Source organism: Macaca nemestrina, chromosome 19, assembly GCF_043159975.1.
Source record: "Macaca nemestrina isolate mMacNem1 chromosome 19, mMacNem.hap1, whole genome shotgun sequence".
Lineage (NCBI taxonomy): Eukaryota > Metazoa > Chordata > Mammalia > Primates > Cercopithecidae > Macaca > Macaca nemestrina.
Window position 1 is genome coordinate 60,425,814 of NC_092143.1, and position 21,220 is coordinate 60,447,033.

At 41.5% G+C, this 21,220-nt stretch overlaps 1 protein-coding gene across 1 annotated transcript; it reads right to left on the reverse strand.

Moving 5' to 3' along the window:
* Nucleotides 1-7,044: 7,044 nt before the first annotated feature.
* On the reverse strand, nucleotides 7,045-14,088 carry LOC105468061 (transthyretin). The gene is made up of 4 exons (XM_011718001.2): nucleotides 13,944-14,088; nucleotides 12,890-13,020; nucleotides 10,614-10,749; nucleotides 7,045-7,295 (listed from the first exon to the last, which is right to left on the reverse strand). The coding sequence occupies exons 1-4, from the start codon at nucleotides 14,010-14,012 to the stop codon at nucleotides 7,188-7,190; spliced, it is 444 nt and encodes a 147-aa protein (XP_011716303.1). The 5' UTR covers nucleotides 14,013-14,088; the 3' UTR covers nucleotides 7,045-7,187.
* Between the last annotated feature and the right edge of the window lie 7,132 nt (nucleotides 14,089-21,220).

Genomic DNA, 21,220 nt, shown 5'->3' on the forward strand with positions numbered 1-21,220 from the left:
GTTCGTGAGTTCACTTGTTTTGATTTTTAGATCTTACAAATAAGTGAGAACATACATTGTTTGTCTTTCTGTGCCTGGCTTATTTCACTTAACATAATAATCTCCAGTTCCTTCCACTTTGTTGCAAATGGCTGGATCTTATGGCTGAATAGTGATCGGTTGTGTATATGAACCTCATTTTCTTTATCTATTCATCTGTTGATGGACACTTAGGTTGCTTCCAAATCTTAGATAGTGTCCACAGCGCTGCAACAAACATAGGAGTGAGTGCAGATTTCTCTTTGATATACTGATTTCCTTTCTTTTGGGGATGTACCCAACGGTGGGATTGCTGGATCATGTGGTAGCTGAATGTTTAGCTTTTTGAGGAACCTCCAAACTGTCCTCTATAGTGGTTGTAATAATTTACATTACCATCAACAGTGTAGGAGGCTTCCCTTTTCTATACATTCTTTATTATTTATTTTATTTTTTATTTCCATAGGTTTTTGGGGAACAGGTGGTATTTTGTTACACGATTAAGTTCTTTAGTGGTAATTTCTGAGATTTTGGTGCACCCATCACTGTATGCAATTTGTAGTCTTATCCCTCACTCCACTCCCATCCATCTCCCCTCCCTGAGTCCTCAGAGTCCATTGTATCATTGTTATGCCTTTGTATCCTCATTGCTTATCTCCCACTTATGAGTGAGAACATAACTGCTTGGTTTTCCATTCCTGAGTTACTTCATTGAGAATAATGGTCTCCAATTCCATCCAGGTTGCTGCAAATGCCATTATTTGGTTCCTTTTATATCACACTACTCAGCCATAAAAAGTACATATACATATATATAATGGAATACTACACAGCCATAAAAATAGCTTTATTAATAAGTGAGTGGATAAAGAAATTGTGGTGTATATGTGTGTGTGTGTGTGTGTGTGTGTGTGTATATATATATGTATCCACTCATTGATTGATGGGCATTTGGGCTGTTCCATATTTTTGCAATTGTGAGTTGTGCTACTATAAACATGCATGTGCAAGTGTCTTGTTCATATAATTACTTCTTTTCCTCTGGGTGGATAGATACCCAATAGTGGGATTGCTGGATCAAATGGTAGTTCTATTCTTTTTCTCCACATTCTTGCCAGCATTTGTTATTGCCTGTCTTTTGTAATGTAAACCATGTTAACTGGACTGAGATGATATCTTATTGTAGTTTTGATTTGCACTTCTCTGATGATCAGTGATCAAACGCTGTTTTCTTAAACTCAGCTTCCATCATGTTGCTCCCCTGCTCCAGAACCTACAAGTCCTCCCCATTACCATACAAAGGGACCTTCAAAGGGTGGATGATAGTACAGTACCTGTATAAGTTCAGGGTTCTCCAGAGAAACAGAACAAACTGTGTGAGTGTGTGTGTGTGTGTGTGTGTGTGTGTGTGTATTAGAGAGAAAGGGAGAGAGTGATGCTATACAAATATCTGAATTAAACTTAGTTTTCCTGTCCATAGTTCCTTTGGTATCAGCATACTTAATCTTATCTGTTGGAACCAACTCAGTTTGACTTCCAGTTCAATGCTCAGCCTTCTTCGTTTTTCCGTGAATTCCATCCACCTTTTGGAGGCTATGGAGCATCTTGACGTAAAGAGGAATGTGTTGTCCGGTCACTGACTGTCTTCTGTCCATGCTGCTTCCACTGAAATGGTTGTTTTCTCCCTTGGTCTGTAATTGCCTGATGCATTTTTCCTGCTGTGCATACAAAACCAATTCACTGAGACCATAGTATTGCAGTAAAGCAAGAGTTTAATTAATGCAAGGCCAGCCATGTGGAAGAACTGGAGTTATTACTCAAATCAGTCTCCCCAAAGGCTTGGAGGTTAGGGGTTTTTAAAGGAAAGTGTGGGCCAGGTGTGGTGGCTCACACTTGTAATCCCAGCACTTTGGGAGGCCAAGGCAGAGGACTGTTTGAGCCCAAGAGTTTGAGGCCAGCCAAGACAACATAGTGAGAGCCTGTCTCTATAAAACATTTTTCAATTAGTCAGGTGTGATGGTATACACCTGGTGTCCCAGTTTCTCAGGAGATTGAGGTAGGAGGATTGCTGGATCTCAGAAGTTTGAGGCTGCAGCAAGCCGTGATGGTGCCAGTGCCCTCCAGCTTGGGCAACAGAGCAAGACCCTGTCTCAAAACAACAACAACAACAACAAAAGAAGCATAGTTTGGTGGGCAGCGAGCTAGGGAGAGGGAATGTTGATTGGTTGGAGATGAAATCATAGGGATATGGAAAAAAACGGTCCTTGTGCACTGAGTCAGCCTCTGGGTGGGGGCCACAGGACCAGTTGAGTCACAGGTGTGTGTTGAGGTGAAGTCCAAGTTAGTTGATTGTCAGAAGTGTAAAAATCTGAAAAAACCTTTTAAAAGGCCAATATTAGGTTTTATAACGGTGATGTTATTTACAGGAGTAATTGGGGAAGTTATAAATCTTGTGACCTCCAGAATAGTGAGTGGCTGGTTAGTGTTTAATTATGCCTGTATCTTAGCATAATTTAGGCACATCTCAAAATCCTAACCTTGTGCCCTTTTATTAGTTTTACAATGGTGGTTTAGTTTGGGAAGAGCTATTATGATTCTTGCTTTAAGGTTAAACTGTAAAATAAACTCATCTCAAAGTTAGCTTGGCCCATGCCCAGGAATGACTAAGGGACAGCTTGAAGGTTAGAAGCAAGATGGAACCAACTATGTCAGATTTTTATTCAATGTCTTTTCCAGGGGACATAGTTTCACCCATAACAATGGCCATGAAAGGACATAAGCAGAAGATACTAATACAGAACAACAAAGACCTAAAAGTGCCTTTGCAAAAATTATGACCTGTGAATGTGACCTTATTTGGAAATAGTCTTTACAGATATTAACTAAATAGTTAAGAGCAGGTAATTAGGGAGGACCCTAATCCAGCATGACTGGGGTCCTTAGAAGAGGAAAATTTGGAAAAAGACACAGGGAGAGCATCATGTGATGAAAGAGGCAGATCATGGAGTGATGTGGCTGCAAGCCAAGGAACTCCAAAGATCAAGTGCCACCAACAGAAGCTAGAAAGAGGCAAGGAAGGATTCTCCCCTGCAAGGTTTGGAGGAAGTATGGCCCCAAAATACCTTAATTTCAGACTTCTATCCTCCAGAGCTGCGAGACAATACATTTCTGTTGTTTTAAGCCACTCTGTTTTTGGTGCTTTGCTATCACAGCCCTAGGAAATGAATAAAGCCTCCTGCAGGGTTCTTCCAAATTTTGTCCTAGGTTTATGTTCATTGAAATCTATGCCATTCTGAAAGTCAAAAATTACTCTTAATATTTAGCTCAACTTCTCTTTTTGCCTTGCAATACTGAACATATTTTCTCATGGTATTGGCCATTCGAACCTCTCCTGTGGACTGCGTGTCCACTCACATCTGTCATCTTATACAGATACAGGGGCCCATTTATTTAATGTTGATTTACTAGAACTCTGTGTCTATTAAAGAGATATGAACTGTATTTCAAAGATGGGACATATAGAGGAATAGTCGTCTAGGTTGTAGAAAACCACATCAGCTAAGATGTCTTGGTGGGAGTTAGTGTGATCATAGCAGAGAGGGAGACGAGAACTGGATTTTCAGAAGCAGAGAGCTGGAAACTCCTGATGGAAAAAGTTGGAGGGGTAGGTTAGGTTCAGGTTAGAGAGCCACTGAATGCTACGTTTGGAGACTTGTTTTAGGATAAGGAAATAGATACGTAAGGTCAAGCAATTTGCCCAAAGCCATCCGGGGAGCTTTGGAAAGCCCTGAAAAGCAGAGAAACTTAAATTTGCCAGAGTAGTTATTGAGTTCTCAATTAATTTAAATGGCAAGGAACTGCTCACCTAAAGCCTTGAAATGCCAATGAATGCTTATGAGAAAAGCCTGCCAATATCCTGCTTCTAACATATCAACCTTGGTGGCCTCCAGGCAGCCCTACACTTGATTCCCATAAGATACCCCAAAAGATAAATGAGTATGTTAATTAATTCCATTCATAACCTTCCCCACTAATCAGAAACACAGGCATCTCTTAACTCCCTAAAGCTGGAGGGATCTTCTTCATGGTATATCAGTTTCCCCCATGACCTCAAGAATAGGAATGTGGCCAAAGATTTCATTCTATGATGAACAAATTTGGGAAAGGGGACTGCGATGGTTAATTTTATTGTCAACTTGGTTAGGCCTGTCTTTGGTCAAACACCAGCCTAGATGTTGCTGTGAAAGTATGTTTTAGACATGATTGACATTTAAGCCCATAGACTTTGAGCAAAGTAGATGACCCTTCATAATGTGGGTGAGCCCCTTCCAATCACTTGACAGCCTTAAAAGAATAGACTCAGGCTCCTCCTGATCCATGAGGAAAAAGGAATTCTGCTTCCAGATGAGACTGCAACATCAACCCTTCCCTGGGTTTCCTGCCTGTGGGTCCGCCCTGTAGATTTTAAACCTGCCAGCTCCCAAAATTGCATGAACCAGTTCCTTTAAAAATACATATATAGTTTATTTTCTTTCAGACAGAGTCTTGCTCTGTTGCCCAGGCTGGAGTACAGTGGCATGATCTCAGCTCACTGCAACCTCTGCTTCCTGGGTTCAAGCGATTCTCCTGCCTCAGTCTTCTGAGTAGCTGGGACTACAGGTGCCCACCACCAAGCCCGGCTAATTTTTGTATTTTTAGTAGTGATGGAGTTTCACCATGTTGGCTAAGCTGGTCTTGAACGCCTGACCTCAAGTGATCTGCCCACCTCGGCCCCCCAAAGTGCTGGAATTACAAGCTTGAGCCACCACACCTGGCCATATGTATATAGTTTTAAACTGATTCATATTTTCAACCTGTTTTGATTATGAAAATCCATAGCTATTTAACAACAGCCAAATGAATATGTAGCATTCTCAAAATAGGCAGGTTAGTGACCAATACAATCATGGTAGTAATAGAGTGAACCTTATGAAATTGCCAATATTTGACCATTTGATCTATAAAAATGGCAATTTGCTATGGATTAACCAATATGCGTGGAACAAGGACTTGCTAACAACGTTGAATAGAATTGGAGATGTTGATTTTGTTTTGTATTTTGGGAAAAGTGCTTGTGAAAAAGTCTAAACTTATACTGTATTATCTTCAAGTTTCTTCCTCTCTCAACACAGCCAGTTAGAGGGTAGCAAGATTTGAGATTTGAATTTGGAGGAAAATAGAAAGACCACCCAGGTAGGTTTAGACCTAAACCATGTGTCTAACTCGGGTTCTACTGGAGAATCCTGGTTGGAGATTATGGGCAAGTGGTAACTATTCTTGTCCCAGCCATATGACTGATGTCAAGGTTCCCTTCAATGGAACCATGTTGCTTTTAAGACAAATTCACAGCTGTAATGGGTGGTAGATAAAACCAACCTTCACTCCAGCCTCATGTCCCACCAGTTCCAACCCTACTGTGGTAGAGATGGTTGTTGGCCAACTCAGATTAGTGCTCTTCTTCTAGAACATAGAGTTAGTTGTTCTGGGAAATGGCTCCCAGCCAGGGGCCACATTTCTCAGCACATCTAGATTGGGGCATGTAACTAGCTCTAGCCAGTGAGATGTCAGTGGGACTCACGTGTGACACTTCAGCACAGAGGGGTCTAATACCATACTATGTTCCCTCAGTCTGCTGGCTAAATGTCACCAGAGTGACCTTGAAGCCACAAGACTAAATCAAACTGTCTCAAACAGTCACCATTAGAAGGAAGGCCACCCTAAATAGTCTCTAGAACAAGGAGTTCTGCATTGGACCTGGCACAAGTGAGACATAAACTTTTACTTTGTTAAGCCTCCAAGATTTAAGGTCATTTGTGGTAGCAGCATAACCCATCCCACCTCAATACCTTTGCCCTTCAACATTCTGAATCATCGTCTGCTCTCTCAACTTATCAAATTGTTTCACTTGGCTGGGCCTTTCAAACTGTATTCTCTCTGCCTAGAATACCTTTTCCCTTGTCTATCTGACAAATTACCAACACTCAGATTAAGTGACACCTATTCAGAGTCATTTTCTGATTTCTCTAGGGTGTTGGTTTTTTCTCCTTCTTACCTTTGCTGTGCCTTGTACCATAGCCTCCTGCCAAACCATGATGAAACAGTTATCTTTTCAAAAGATTGTGAGTTCTTTAAATAAATGCAGGTACTGGGTCCTATTCTTTATGTTCAGATCACCTAAAATAGTGCCTGCTGCATGTGAGTTCTCCATACATGGATTTTGGATCAGCCTAAGTAAATTGGGTGTGTGGGGTTCTTTGGTTTGTCCCTGACCTGGCTGATTGCAGCATGGATCTAGCCTGAACTGATCGGATGGCCTGAGTCTCTGCAGGTGTGTCTTGTTGGAGCTGCCCTTCTCTTAAATCAAAGAAATGCCCAGAGTAGGGGCCGGGTGTAGTGGCTCATGCCTGTAATCCCAGCACTTTGGGAGGCTGAGGCAGGTGGATCACCTGAGGTCAGGAGTTCGAGGCCAACCTAGCCAACATGGCGAAACCCCATCTCTACTACAAGTAGAAAAATTAGCCAGGTGTGGTGGCGGGTGCCTGTAATCCCAGCTGCTTGGGAGGCTGAGGCAGGAGAATCGCTTGAACCCGGAAGCAGAGGTTGCAGTGAGCTGAGATCACACCACTGCATTCTAGCCTGGGCAACAGAGTGAGACTTTGTCTCAAAAAAGGAAAAGAAAAGAAAAAAAAAAAAAAAGAAAAGAAATGCCCACAGTAAAGAAGTGGGCCCTTAGAATGTGTCTTTTGCTATTCACTGAAGGTTACAGGAAAATAAGGCTTTCTCATTTACAGAATGTGTCTTTTTGATGACTGCAGATCATATTTAATATGTGCTTTGCTTGCAATAAATTGGAAATTTGGATCTCTCCTAGCGTTCTGCCCAGATACGTTCTAGAATTCCTTTGCTTCTTTGTAGAATTTTGATTCTTGTTTTTTTGGAAGGGACAATAAGGGAATTTAAAAAATCAAGTTAAAATGGAATGAAAAGTGCCTTTCACAGGAATGTTTTATTGTCTCTGCCTGGACTCCTAACATAGCTTATGAGGTGAAAACACTGCTTTAGTAAAAATGGAATACTCTTGGTTACATGAAATCCCATCCCTCGTCCTTCAGATCCTCTGGAGAAGTCCCTCATTCCTTGGGATTGGTGACGACAGCCGTGGTGGAATAGGAGTAGGGGCTCAGCAGGGCGGCGATGGTGTAGTGGCGGGGGCCGGAATCGTTGGCTGTGAATACCACCTATGAGAGAAGACAGACAGTATCCATTTCCACCAGAGCCCGAAAACCGTACAGATGACACACATGACTGACCACCGGAAGTCCAGTGCCACCTTAATTAATTTTATTCTTTTATATTTTGAACAGTTTGAACAGAAGGAAAAAGCTCAAATACGCTGGCAAGCCAAGCCTTTGGAACCATGCACAGCCCTTAGAGCAGGAGTACAGAACCAGGTCTTGTTTTGCAAATTCACATCAAAAGTCAGGATGGCCCTAGCTTGACTAAGGGAAATCCCAGAGAGCCTAAAGGCTGTATCTATTTTGTTGGTTTTAGAAAAAAAAAAGGTGGGGAGAATGGAAAAATGCACTGAGTCATTGAAAAGCTGCTGCAATAGTGGCTGCCAACCACAGACTTAGAGACTTAGCATTCTGGAGCTGGAAACATTCTTCCCATTTTACAGATGAGCAAACCAGACTTGAATTATTGTATTGCCCCAGTCTACATACTGATGGAACCACAGTAGGAAGGTAAGTCTCCTGTCTCCAAGCCCAGAGATTCCCCCACCCCACTATTCTTTGCATTTTCTAACATGAAGAAGAAAAAGTATATTTTTATGTATAGCAAGCAATGAAATATGAACCAAAAGCATTTCAGGGCTCTATTTACAATACAGAGTGTGGAAGAGCATGGTGGAATTTTGAAATGTACATGCATGCACTAGACTTCATTTAAGCTTTGTAACTGGGCAAATTGTGGATCAAAATGCTGTTCCAGATAGTCACACAGTTCTGTCAAATTCAGTAGAGTATCTGCAACTCATGTGCTGGGACAGGCTTGATTCTCAGAGTGAGGCAAGTTGGGATAAATTGAGGTCAGGAAAGAGGTAGAAGACAGTAAAGATGTGTTTAATTTGATTTATTTTGTATACGGGCCTTGGGTTGAGTTTTGAACACACTCTGCATAAATACATTTTGTTCCAAATATGGGGAAAAGAAACCCGGATTACTTAGGGATAGGAGGGAAAAAGGAGCTGAGTGAGCCATACCAAAAACAAAAATAATATTGGGGCAAGAGGAAGTGAGAATCACCTAAGAATCTCATAAGAAGAAAGGGCTCCCCTTAAGGCCAACTCCCTAGAATCAACTAATAAAAATATCTTTTATCTTATGGTGACATTGACCTTCAGCCCGCTTGATTCTTCTTAAAAATTATAAGAGGCATAATCTGTGATCAAAAATCCATGAAGTAGCTGGGTGTACTGGCTCACACCTGTAATGCCAGCACTTTGGGAGGCTGAGGTGGGTGAATCACCTGAGGTCTGGAGTTCGAGACCAGCCTGGCCAACATGGCGAAACCCTGTCTCTATGAAAAATACAAAACTTAGCTGGGTATGGTGGCGTGCACCTGTAGTCCCAGCTACTCGGGAGGCTGAGGCAGAAGAATTGCTTGAACCTGGGAAGTAAAGGTTGCAGTGAGCCAAGATTGCACCACTGCATTCCAGCCTGGGTGACAGAGCAAAACTCCATCTCAAAAAAAAAAAAGAAAAAAGAAAAAATTCCATGAAGTGAAGAGGCCTAAGAGCTCCTAATAAAAGTTTCCAATTTCCCTTGGTAAATCTAATATGACCACTTGGGTCACTGGCCAAGGTAGAGGTGACCGGTTCTGAAGGAGGCATTTATCAGAAGAAGCTGCATGAAGCCCACCATGCACCAGTCACCAAAGTGAGGCACTGGGACTCATCTCTCACTACTCACTCGCTCTTGTTCTCCATATTTATCTGGGCTTCAAGCTGGGCTGACGGGCCTGCCTAGTCTGTCTTACTTCAGTCCTTTCCCCTCCATTCCAAGGGTAGGGATGTATTTTCATTTCTGAATCTCCAGCCTCTATCAGAGTGTTCCACACATAGAATGCTTTTATTTTTTAAATGTTTGTTGAATGAATAAACAAGAGTGAAGAGCAGTCAAGGAAGCTGAGATCTAATGAAAGAGAACAACACGTGGGCAGTATGGCGATGAACTTTTTAGATGGTTCCCATCAGGCTGAGACCCAGGTCTTAGGCAAACAACGGTCTCAGGTAGGCAGTTCTACTACTCAAGGGTAGAGGCTGAGACTCTAGGAGCAATGTCTTGTGCTGGGCACCACTGAAACCCTGCTGCTGCCCTGACCGGCGTCCGTGTCTTGCTGCCTGGCTGCGGGGTAGTCAGGGACATGCTTCTCGGTAGATGGGGCTCCCTTGGTGACTTGTGGGCCCCAGAAGTCAAACAAGCCCCTATTGTTTCCCTGGTAACATTGCCTAATAAAGGAACCACTTTATAGCAATTGAAAGTCTCATCCATGACTAAGCCAGAGAATAGTTCCCTTTCATGCTGAGCTATTTTTGATGGAATTAGTTGATCTTTAACTCTGACCAACATGTCTGGATTCTATTTCCATGACAGCCATCTGTTTCAAATGACTGAAGAAATTAAGACAAGGGGAAGACAGGGAGCTGTATAACTGTTCGAAGATCCTCACCATAGGCAGGGGAACAGAGCACGTTACAAATGTGGCTTTTCTTTTTTTAAGCTTGGCTTTTCACAGGGGAACAAATTTCCTGGGTCGCAATGCGAGGCAGAGCAGAATTGAGGGCAAACCCAGCCTGGGCCTTGTTTGTAAACATCTCTACTTGTGTGTTTCCTAGCCTTGTGACCTTTGACAAGTTATTTGACTTCCTGGTGCCTCACTTGCTTCATCTATGAGATGGGGATAATAATAGGACTGACCTCAGTGGCTTGTTCCTGAGGATTAAGTAGGTTAAATATAGAAAACACTTATAATTGTGTCTGCCACATGGTGTATGCTTAGTAAATGTTATCTGTTGTGTTGCCATTATTACTTTGATTTTATTGTCTCTCTATGTATGTGTTGCCAAGAATCACTTGTCCAAACCTCCGAGGAGCCAGATGTGTTTTGGAATGAAGAATGTTACAGGTTTTAGAGAAATAAAATGGTGCATCTCTTGTTTCATACACTCTACGTGGGGTCTGGAGGTCTGCCTCATAAACATGTTATTTCAACGGCAAATACATCAATATTCATATAAAATGGAATGAATAGACTATGAATAGTGTCATGTAAGTTCCAGTCATGTTACTAAATGGGTTTTCCTCAAAGTCAAAAAGAAATGTGCTTCTCAGAGTGTTGTGAATTTGTTCTTGTATAAGAGGAGAGGGAACCTTTGGTCATTCATCACCTTCTTTAGGACATTTCTGTGGTATGCTAAGTAAAACTGTGCATTTCCTGGGATGCCAGAAGCAAAAACCAAAACCAAAACAACCCTCGAAGGTTTATATACTCACCTCTGCATGCTCATGGAATGGGGAGATGCCAAGTGACTTCCAGTAAGATTTGGTGTCTATTTCCACTTTGTATATCCCTTCTACAAATTCCTCCTCAGTTGTGAGCCCATGCAGCTCTCCAGACTCACTGGTTTTCCTATAAGGTGTGAAAGTCTGGGTTAAGTTAGGCATGGAGGAAACAAATGGCATGGCAAAGTAATACCCCCACCAACACACATAAACGTGTTATATGTATTATATACACAACACACATAAACGTGTTATATACATTTCCCCTCAACTAAGTCAGAAGTAGGGAAAACTCATAACTGTCTGAAATTAAATGGCAAAAAGTTTGTAAAAACTTTTGAAAAGCTCACTGTAGATATTTTTCTCTGATAAGAAGAGAATGTAGGTATAATTTTTTTAATTTTTTTTAATTTTTGAGACAGAGTTTTACTCTAGTCACCCAGGCTGGAGTGCAGTGGCGTGATCTCAGCTCACTGCAACCTCTGCCTCCAGGTTCAAGGGATTCTCCAGTCTCAGCCTCCCGAGTAGCCGGGATTACAGGTGCCTGCCACCATGCCTGGCTAATTTTTGTATTTTTCATAGAGACGGAGTTTTGCCATGTTGGCCAGGTTGGTCTTGAGCTCTCGACCTCAGATGATATGCCCATTTCAGCCTCCCAAAGCACTGAGATTTACAGGTGTGAGCCACCGCGCCCGGCCGGGTATAATGTTTTCTTAAGAAAGAGTCCTTGTTGTTCAAGATTGATGATTGGATGGGATGTTGTGACCATCCCTGGAAGTGGCCACAGCTCTTCTAACTCTGCACTTCTCCAGGACAGCAGGGTCTCGCTCCTTTCCCTTGTGGTGTGAGGATACCTTTCAGAGCATCTGCACACCACCAGGGAGGGTCATTTGCACACACAGTGGAAAACCTAAAGTAGGAAGAAGAACCTGTATCTGACTCTTCCCTTTTATATATTTAACCTCTCTGATAACTCTTTGCCAGCAACAAACACTAGGCAACTTCTATTTTCATGTAAGTACCAGCTCCATAGTTGAATGTTGGAAATTGCTTCCCATTAGACTGCAACAGCTATGACAGATAAAAATAGCAGTTGTCTTTACTGACTCTGATTGTGCATCTCCTCCTTTCTTCTTTACATTTTTTTTTTTTTTGTCCTGATGCAAGGGAAAAGATTCATAAGAACATTGGAATATTTTTGGTATCCATTTTCTCTCTCCCTTAGAATAGTCCTGTAACCACTCTTCATGTTATGCTTGGCATTTTATATAAACATAAATGAATTACCAAATAAAAAGTCAGTTAAAACCAGACCTAAGAAAATGATCTTACCAATAATGGTTGAAGAATCGTGTGGTTCTTGGGGTTCAATTAAAATACAACAGAAGTTCTTCTCTGAGGAGAAGTAAGTACTTAACAGTTCCTCTTCTGCTGGGTGCAAAGGGTCTCCTAATTGCTCTGTCTTTCGGTCAATTCGCTTAGGTTTATTAATATATATTTTCCTTGGAGTTTTTGTAGTGCAGGTAGAAAAACTCCATGAAGATTGTAAACTGGCTCATGAAGGTTAGAAGTCACTCTTGCACATGAAGTTGGGTGATCATGGGATTAGTCTGGGGCTGTACTTTGCCTCATGGATCCATTTCTTCTGTCTTTTTTTACATTTGTTTTAACTGAGCTTGACAGCCTCCAGCCCTGCACACAGTAGGTGCCCCAAAGTGTTCATTAGGCAAAAGCCCTGGGTTTGGGGTGATCCAAATGAACTACAGACAGATGCCTAGTCAATAATATTTCTGAATTCCTTTCCTTTCGTTAGTGGGTTAATACACATTGCACCTCTTTCCTAAAATTCTAAGACAAGGACTCTCACCTTTGGTGTTACCCAGGGACACCAGGGAATCTGTGAAACTCCTAAAATCACATATATGGTTTTGTGTGTGTGTATCTGTACATTTTTTCTGGGCATAGAATCTTTAGTTTTTATCACCTACATAAAGTGGTCTGTGACCCAAAAGGGTTGCACACCACAGCTAGAGGGGAAGAGTTCTGATTCCTTCTTTTCTCTACTGTCTGCCCCTAAATGATGCTCAGGTTCCTGGTCCCTTCCTAGCTAAGCAAAACAAAAAGAGGGCATCTTCAGAGGGCATACTTGACCTCTGCTCACGTTTTTCAATCTACTTGTAAATTCTTTAGCAGATGATGTGAGCCTCTGTCTACCAACTGAGGGGCCAATGGGAAGATAAAACCAAGTCCCGTGGGAGGGTTCTTACCCAGAGGCAAATGGCGCCCAGGTCTCATCAGCAGCCTTTTTGAACACGTTCACAGCCACATTGACGGCAGGACTGCCTCGGACGGCATCTAGAACTTTGACCATCAGAGGACACTTGGATTCATCAACGCCCTGGGTATAGAGAAGACAAGTGAGAAGTTAACAACATTGATCAGAGTGAAAGGATTTATTCTTTATGGTGTTAGAAATCTGGAACAAAACAAGAATTACACACTGATTCCATTATGAAGAACGTAAGTGTTGACAGTTAATGAGCTTCCCTACTCAGTATAACACAGACATAATTGTTTCCAAAGCAAGAATGGTTTCTGCCTCCAGACACACTGCTATCAACCAGGGATGTGTATAATGAATTTTAAGGGAGAGAATAGGCTCCCTGAGAACAGTTGCCTTGTTAAACTTCTCCATTTGAATGGAATTACTGAAAAGATGTAACGTACCATACATAGGACCAAAACAGTTTTTCCTGAGATGATTTTAGTTGTTGCTCTAGTCACTCCCTCTTACCGGTTGTTATAAAATTATGTCAGACTATATCCAGACCCATTTTATAGATTAGTTAATCCTTCTAGAGTATTTAAGAATTAGATATCTGGCTAAAATATTGTTCACTAAGCCTTTTAAAGATTAATCGGTAAACACATTTTGATTAGCTATAGGGCCAGAATATAATCTCATGCAGTTTGCCCCCCAAATACATTTTATAAAGGGATACTTTTCTGAAAATTCAGGATTAACAGCTTCCTTAATATCATATCTTTATCTCTATCATCGATCTGAGGAAGTGGAGATACCAGACATTACAAACCCAATGCACCAAAGCAATGAGGCAGAATCCCCAGAGTTCAAGTCCTAGCTCAGTAAGCTCAGTGGAACTTCATTCTTTTTGAAGTTTGAATAAATGATATTAAAAATAGATGCTGGGTACCCTTGCCCTAGTAACAAAAGCTGCTTGGCAAAGCTGGAAGGAGTCACTCCTACCTCATTTAGCGTGCATTTTAAATGTAGGAGCGGGATGTCACAGAAACACTCACCGTAGGACCAGCCTCAGACACAAATACCAGTCCAGCGAGGCAGAGGAGGAGCAGACGATGAGAAGCCATCCTGCCAAGAACGAGTGGACTTCTGTGATGGCTGCTCCCAGCCTGGGGCTTTTATACCCACTTCTCCTGAGCTAGGCTGCTTATCCCTGCCAATCTGACTCCAAACCTGCTGATTCTGATTATTGACTTAGTCAACAAAGAGAGAATAAGTAACCCATACAAATATGAACCTTGTCTAGAGAGATTAGAGCATCGGAACATTAGCTCTACAAAATATTCTTAATAGGTCATTTGACCAGTGAGGTCACCAGAACAAAACAATCAAAACAAAACAAAAATAGTCTTCTCCCTGTGTGACTCCGTGCACTAACATTCCTGGGGATATTTTTTTCCTCCCTCACATATTTCTATGCATGTTTTCCATTTTTATACATTTTTGTCTTTCATTTTTGATGCAAGATTTTAGACAGATGCAAGTTGTAATAATGCATTTCATGTTGAATGACATTTGGCTGCACAGGCTTAAATATAGTGCATTAGAAAATGTTTGCACTTGATGGATCCATGGGTCAACAAGGAAAAACCCTTGGCAGTGCTCACATTTTTAAAAGCCTACGTTTTAGCCAAACTCAGTCATTTGGAAGCTTTGCTTAGTCAGCAATTTCTCCACAATGTGTGTGTGTGTGTGTGTGTGTGTGTGTGTGTGTGTGTGTTCTGCCCAGATAAGGTCCACTTCAATCTAAGAATGGCATCTTCCTTCCCTCCCGCCCTCCGTCCGTCCCTTCCTTCCTTCCTTCCTTCCTTCCTTCCTTCCTTCTTTCCTTCCTTTTTTTTTGACACGGTCTCACTCCGACGCCCTGGCTTGAGTGCAGTGACACGATCACAGCTGGCTGCAGCCTTGACCTCCCGGGCTCAGGTCATCCTCCCACCTCAGCCTCTTGCCCAGGCTGGTCTCGAATTCCTGGGCTCAAGCGATCTGCCTGCCTTGGCCTTCCAAAGTGCTGGGATTACACGTGTGAGCCACTGAGCTGGGCCAGAATAGCGTATTTCAACCTGGCATTGACAACGCTGAAATACAGAGAATGAAATCTTCTTTACTGACTCTCCTGCACTGGGCATGCGGGAACAAGGCTGCCAGCTGGTGTTTGACAGAATCAAACTTGCTGGAAGAAAGTAGAGATGACCGTGAGAACCAGAAGCCCTGATTGACAACGGATTCTTTTCCTCCTGGCCGATGTATTAATACAAGTCCAGAAATTATGATGATTTGATGATTCATTAATCACGTACAAAATCCTCTGTGTGTATGTGTGTGTGTGTATGTGGTGTGCACTAGCATGTGTGGCTTTGTTCATGGATAAACAAATCAGGTGTTTGTTCCTTATAAGACAAATATGTAGAAGACATAGAGCAGACAAATATTTTGGACAAATACATGCCAAGAGCAAGTCCAGTCTGGAGCACTAAGAGTTGAGGGAACATTCCCATAACTGATAGAGTCAGATTAGAAAAAATTCAACAAGAAATCATGAAGCACAGGAGTTTTCAGGGAGTAGTGGAAGGGATGGAAAGTCCTTTCAGGAACATGGGAATGTGCAGGAGAGGACTCCCGGAGGTGGGCTCACCCCTCACAGCAATGAGCAAATGTAGTTGAGACCATAACTAGGAATAGAGTCTTAGACCCTTAGAGTTTGACTAGGAAGCAGCAGCAGAAAGACTTTTGCATTTGGAGTTGGATAACCTGAGTCATTCGATCCCAGTTCTGCTGCCCCGTTTCCCGGATGACCTTCTATGAGTTAATTACTATCTCAGATACTTGGTCAACTCATTTGTAAAATATGAGTTGTAAAATACCTACTTTTCTACTGCAAAGGACTGTTCTAGTAACCTTTAATATGAGATGATGTATAAGCCTTTTGTAAACTGTAAGCCACTATCCTGGTGTAAAAGCATAACTAATAGAATTTGGTTCAACACCTATGCCTCAGGGGAAAATCCTTTCTCAAATAACATCCCTATATATTGTCATCCAATATCCTCTTGATAATTTCCTATTGCTCAGAACCTGGATAGAGAGTCTTTTCTCTGGCTATGAATCATAAATATGTGGAAGCATATTCATGACCCAAGCAAATCTACTATGCATGCGTTTCAGCACTGTACCCTGTTGAAACTAAGAATCATCTCTTGTAGACCCTGTGAACTGGCAACCCTGGGCTGCCATCAGCCCATAGATATGTTATATTTGGGCTGTACAGTGTCTCTAAACATTTTGTAATAGTTGCTAAAATTAAAAATTGAGACATGCTGCATAAAAATTTGGATTTCTGGCTTCTCTTAAGAAATCAAAAAAGTTGGCAGCATTAGGCCCACATTTACACATGACAGTGATCATCAGAAGGTCACTCTCAGACATCACGACTCCCCAGGTCTCCCTGCCAATGCTGAGGCTAGGTGATTTTCTGGTGGCATATCATGCTTGAGCTTTTATCTTTTCTTACACACGGCCCATTTCTCTCATCTGGGCTTCTGCCCAGCCTTTGGAAAACTGAGTTTGTGATGGCTGGTCTTCCAACAACGATGTAAATAGTATTTTCTTTTTGCCAAATAGACATTCCCACTTCTGTGAATGAATCTTGTTTAGACATAGTTCCTAAGATCCTCAGCATCCTGAACTTCCTTCTCTGGTATACTCCCCTGGTCAAAGTTTCTCTTCAAATGTGATGCTCTGAACAAGACACAGTCCCTGAAGTAGATCAGGCCAACCCACAGGATGTTGAGACTGTTGCCTCCCTTGGCAAAGGCACTTTAGTGCAAATGTTGTACCCAGAATCCATCTGTAACTGTAGTAACTGTGACCCTCCCTTCATCAGAATACTACCTACTGTGATCTGTTGGTCACAATAACCTAAAATGACCTACATTATCTGTCATCCTGTGCTTTGATCATTTATGAATTTTAACCCAAATATGGGACCTTGTGTTTGTACCTGACATATCTCATCCCGTTAGTTTCAACCCACCACTTGATCCTTGATATGGTTAGGCTTTGTGTCCCCACCCAAATCTCATCTTGAATTATAATCCCCATGTGTCAAGGGAAAGATCAGGTGGAGGTAATTGAATCATGGGGGGCGGTTCCCTCAAGCTGTTCTTGTAATAGTGAGTGAGTTCGCACAGGTTCTGGTGGTTTTACAAGGGGCTTTTCCCCCTTTGCTTGGCACTTCTTCCTGCTGCCTTGTGAGGAAGGTGCTTTGCTTCCCCTTCACCTTCTACCATGATTGTAAGTTTCCTGAGGCCTCCAAAGTTATGCTGAACTGTGAGTCAATTAAACCTCTTTCCTTTATAAATTACCCAGTCTTAGGCAGTTCTTTATAGCAGTATAAAAACATACTAATACAATCCTATTGACATCATTTAATAGTTGTTCTGTAAATTCCTCTCTTAGAACACTTTCAGGCCATGCCCTTGGTCACTGACTTGTTTGCTTTCTGAACTATCATTGATCTGGAAATCATTAATGAAATTTGCATTTGAATAAGACAAGGAAGTGGGGAGAAAGTAAGGCAATTCATGGTACAGAGAAGATCCTAAATTTCATTGGAAAATCATTGATAAAGCTTACAGAGACAAAGATTATTTTTTAACATGAAAAGACGAGAGGGTACAAAAAATAGAATAAGATCTACTATTTGATAGCACAACAGAGTGACTATAATTAATAATTGTATATTTTAAAATAAAGAGTGTAATTGGATTGTTTGTAACTAAAAAGATAAATGCTTGAGGAGATGGATACCCCATTCTCCATGATGTCCTTATTTTGCATTGCATGCCTGTATTAAAATATTGCATGTGCCCCATAAATATATACACCTACTATGTATCCACAAAAATTAAAATTAAAAAGATATAAAAATAAGAGAAAATTTTGGTAGAGAATTAAAGATTAAATGTAGGTAGTCTGCAGTCAAAGTGAGAGCTCTGGGAGAGGCAGCTTGCAGTGTTTTAGGTGAGAGAAAACCAAGGCTAAAGCATGAAGGAAAAAGCAAAAAACGGAGATGGAACGCATTATTTGTTAAATGAATGCTTGAATGGAACCAATGGCAATGACAAATACAAGAAAAATCCAATGTTTCTTGCCTAAGAAGCAATTTATGATAAGAGAGGGTTATAGGGCTAAACATATGCTCTCAAAGATAAGAAGGTCTTCCTTTCCTGTGTTTATTTGAGTTTGCGAAAGCTCTTTTCGGCGGATGGTTACAAAGGATCCATAAAGGGGAATGAATTAGGGTCAATGGTCACCACATTCCTGGAGGCCTAAGTGGTTGCTGCAGATACCGTGTACTTAGGCACGATCAGTGGCTATCAAGATCCAATGCCTTAAAACAAAAGGAGCTCCAGTGAAGCATTTCAGCTACAAGTGTATGTCTTTTCTTAGCCACGTACTGTTTTTCCTCTCAATCTGACTGTGGGGCTGTAGCATAGATGTTTAATTGAGGTGAAAAAGATGAATTTGATGACAACATTTCTCCTCCTCCTACAGAATATGCTGTGATTAATGAACAAGTTGCCTGGCTCTTAGTTTAGGGTTCTTCTGCCCTCTTCCTTATAATGGGCAGGTTTATCTATGAAAATTTTTGATATTATAGATAAACTCTTTCTTCTTGGTTTATTTTCTGAGGGTGCATGTCAGCTGCCAGACAGTGATCTGTTGACACTGAAATGCCCACTAATATTAATGTGTCTAAGCTGATTACCCAGAGTGGGGCATAGATTAAATGTAGGTAGTCTGGAGTCAAAGTGCTGGGACTCCGAGTGCTGAGACTGGGCCTCATGGTGGGGTTAGGGGAGAGTGGAAATGATGGTATTTGGGGGCCCTGGATCTTTGCAGGTTGAATAATTCAGTTTTGTCAGCTCCCCTTGAGGTGAATAAGCCTCAGGGGTTTGATTAATGGTAAGCAAATAATAAAAGATTCATGTTAAAACCATAATACCAATTTAATTAATAGTTAGATGGTTGCTAGGTAAGCGAGAAATTGGAGCAAAGGGCCCGGGCTAATTTTTTGAGAGTATTTCATCTGGACTGCAGGAGACCCTAGGAAAGTTATCTGACTTCTCTGTAGCACATACTTTTCTTGTGTTGGGAATGCCTGTGTCTGCCTTATCTGGCATGCCTCTCCTCCGCCAGTGTTGAATAAACACACAAAAAGCCTTTTCCCTTATCTTCCCTTCTTCCCTTGTCCATGTAGATAACCAGCCAAGTAAAGGCAAACATTATCTAGGATATATTAATTAGACCATATTTTATATTTGTTAATTGTAGTTTGAGTTTCTTGGTTGAATTTTGGGGGCCAACCTAGTTGGGAACAACCATTGAGAACTCCCTTGTGTAAGACTCTTCCACAACCCTTAGCCTGCAAGTTGCCATGCCCCATATTTGTGGACTGTATAACCAAGAGTGGCAACTTCAGTCCCACCCGTGGCTTGAGAACACACCTGTCACAGTCTGGGGGATTTTGCTGTGTATCAGTAGCTCTGATGATTCAGGCAGGACACCCATGGCTTGGTCCAGGTTCATATCTGTCTTAGTGATCACACACGTGTTAGAAGATTTTATCCATAAACAGTTACTAGACACAGTTAGAGTTTTGGCTTCTAGAGTTACTCAAAGCTCACCCACCCCTACCTACGAGGTGTATATGCAGACAAAAGAGGAAGTTTAAAATGTTAAGATATTTTTTTGAAAGAATCTAGTTGACAGGTTTCCTTTGGGCTTTTTTTTTTTTTTTTTGCCCCTGCAACTCTCATGCAGCTAGTGTAGCAAAACAAGTTCGAGGTTGGAGGCTACCATGATCTGTGAAGGAAGGAGGAAGTGGGGTGTGGCCTTCTGGATACGTGATATGATATATACCATTTCCTCTCCAAACTCATCCTTGTGATGTGGAATAACTTACCCCATTTACCAGGAGACCGCACTAGAGTATGGGTCAAATGCACCAGCCAGAATTAAAGAGGATTTATTTGGTTGACTCTGTGTCTGTACTTACATATCCCTTAGATCAGCTATACTGATTCTGTGGCCATAATCCACTGTGCATGGTTCAGGATATAGATTTTGGTTACTTCTATTTTCTTTCAACCTTGGAACTGAGAGAGATATTTTAAATTCAGCAACTAATTTAAAATAAGCAACTATTAAGCATCTTATGTGAGTCAGTGTGCTAGCCATCACTGTGGGAGCTATCCAGAGAGGCATGGCCTTCAAATTGCTTATAATTTAATTATTAAGAAAATACACATATGAAAAAATGCTCAACATCACTGGTCCTTAGAGAAATGCAAATCAAAACTACACTGAGATAGCATCTCACACCCTTCAGAATGGCTACTATTAAAAAGTCAAAAAACAACAGATGCTGGTGAAGTTGCAGAGAAAAATGAATGCTTTTACACTGTTGGTGGGAGAGTAAATTAGTTCAACAATTGTGGAAGACAGTGTGGCAACTCCTCAAAGACCTAGAGGCAGAAATACCATTTGACCCAGGAATCCCATTACTGGGTATATACTCAAGGGAATATAAATCATTCTATTATAAAGACACATGCATGTATATGTTCATTGCAGCACTATTCACAATAGCAGAGATATGGAATCAATGCAAATGCCCACCAATGATAAACTGAATAAAGAAAATGTGGCACATACACACCATGGAATGCTATGCAGAAATAAAATAAAATAAAATAAAATGAGATCATGTTCTTTGCAGGGACATGGATGGAGTTGGAAGCCATTATCCTCAGCAAACTAACGCAGGAACAGAAGACCAAACACCACATGTTCTCACTTATAAGTGGGAGCTGAATGATGAAAACACATGGACACATGGGGGAACAACACACACTGGGGCCTCTTGGACGAGGGGCAAGTAGAGGAGGGAGAGCATCAGGAAGAATAGCTTAATACTTAGGTGATAGGATGATCTGTACAGCAAACCACCATGGCACAGTTTTACCTATGTAACAAACCTGCACATCCTGCATATGTACCCCAGAACTTAATAAAAGTTAAAGAAGTAGGAAAAAATATGCCCAGTGAACAGGAAACAGTTGATGAGGTGGACGATAATTCACAGAGGGAGGAAGTAACTTTGGGGTCGTGGAAAGCGTCTGTGAAAAGGTGAGACTGAAGCTTGATCATCAAGGAGAAATACAATCTACAGAGGAAAAAGAGAACAGTGTGTGGAATTCCTCTCCCATACAAA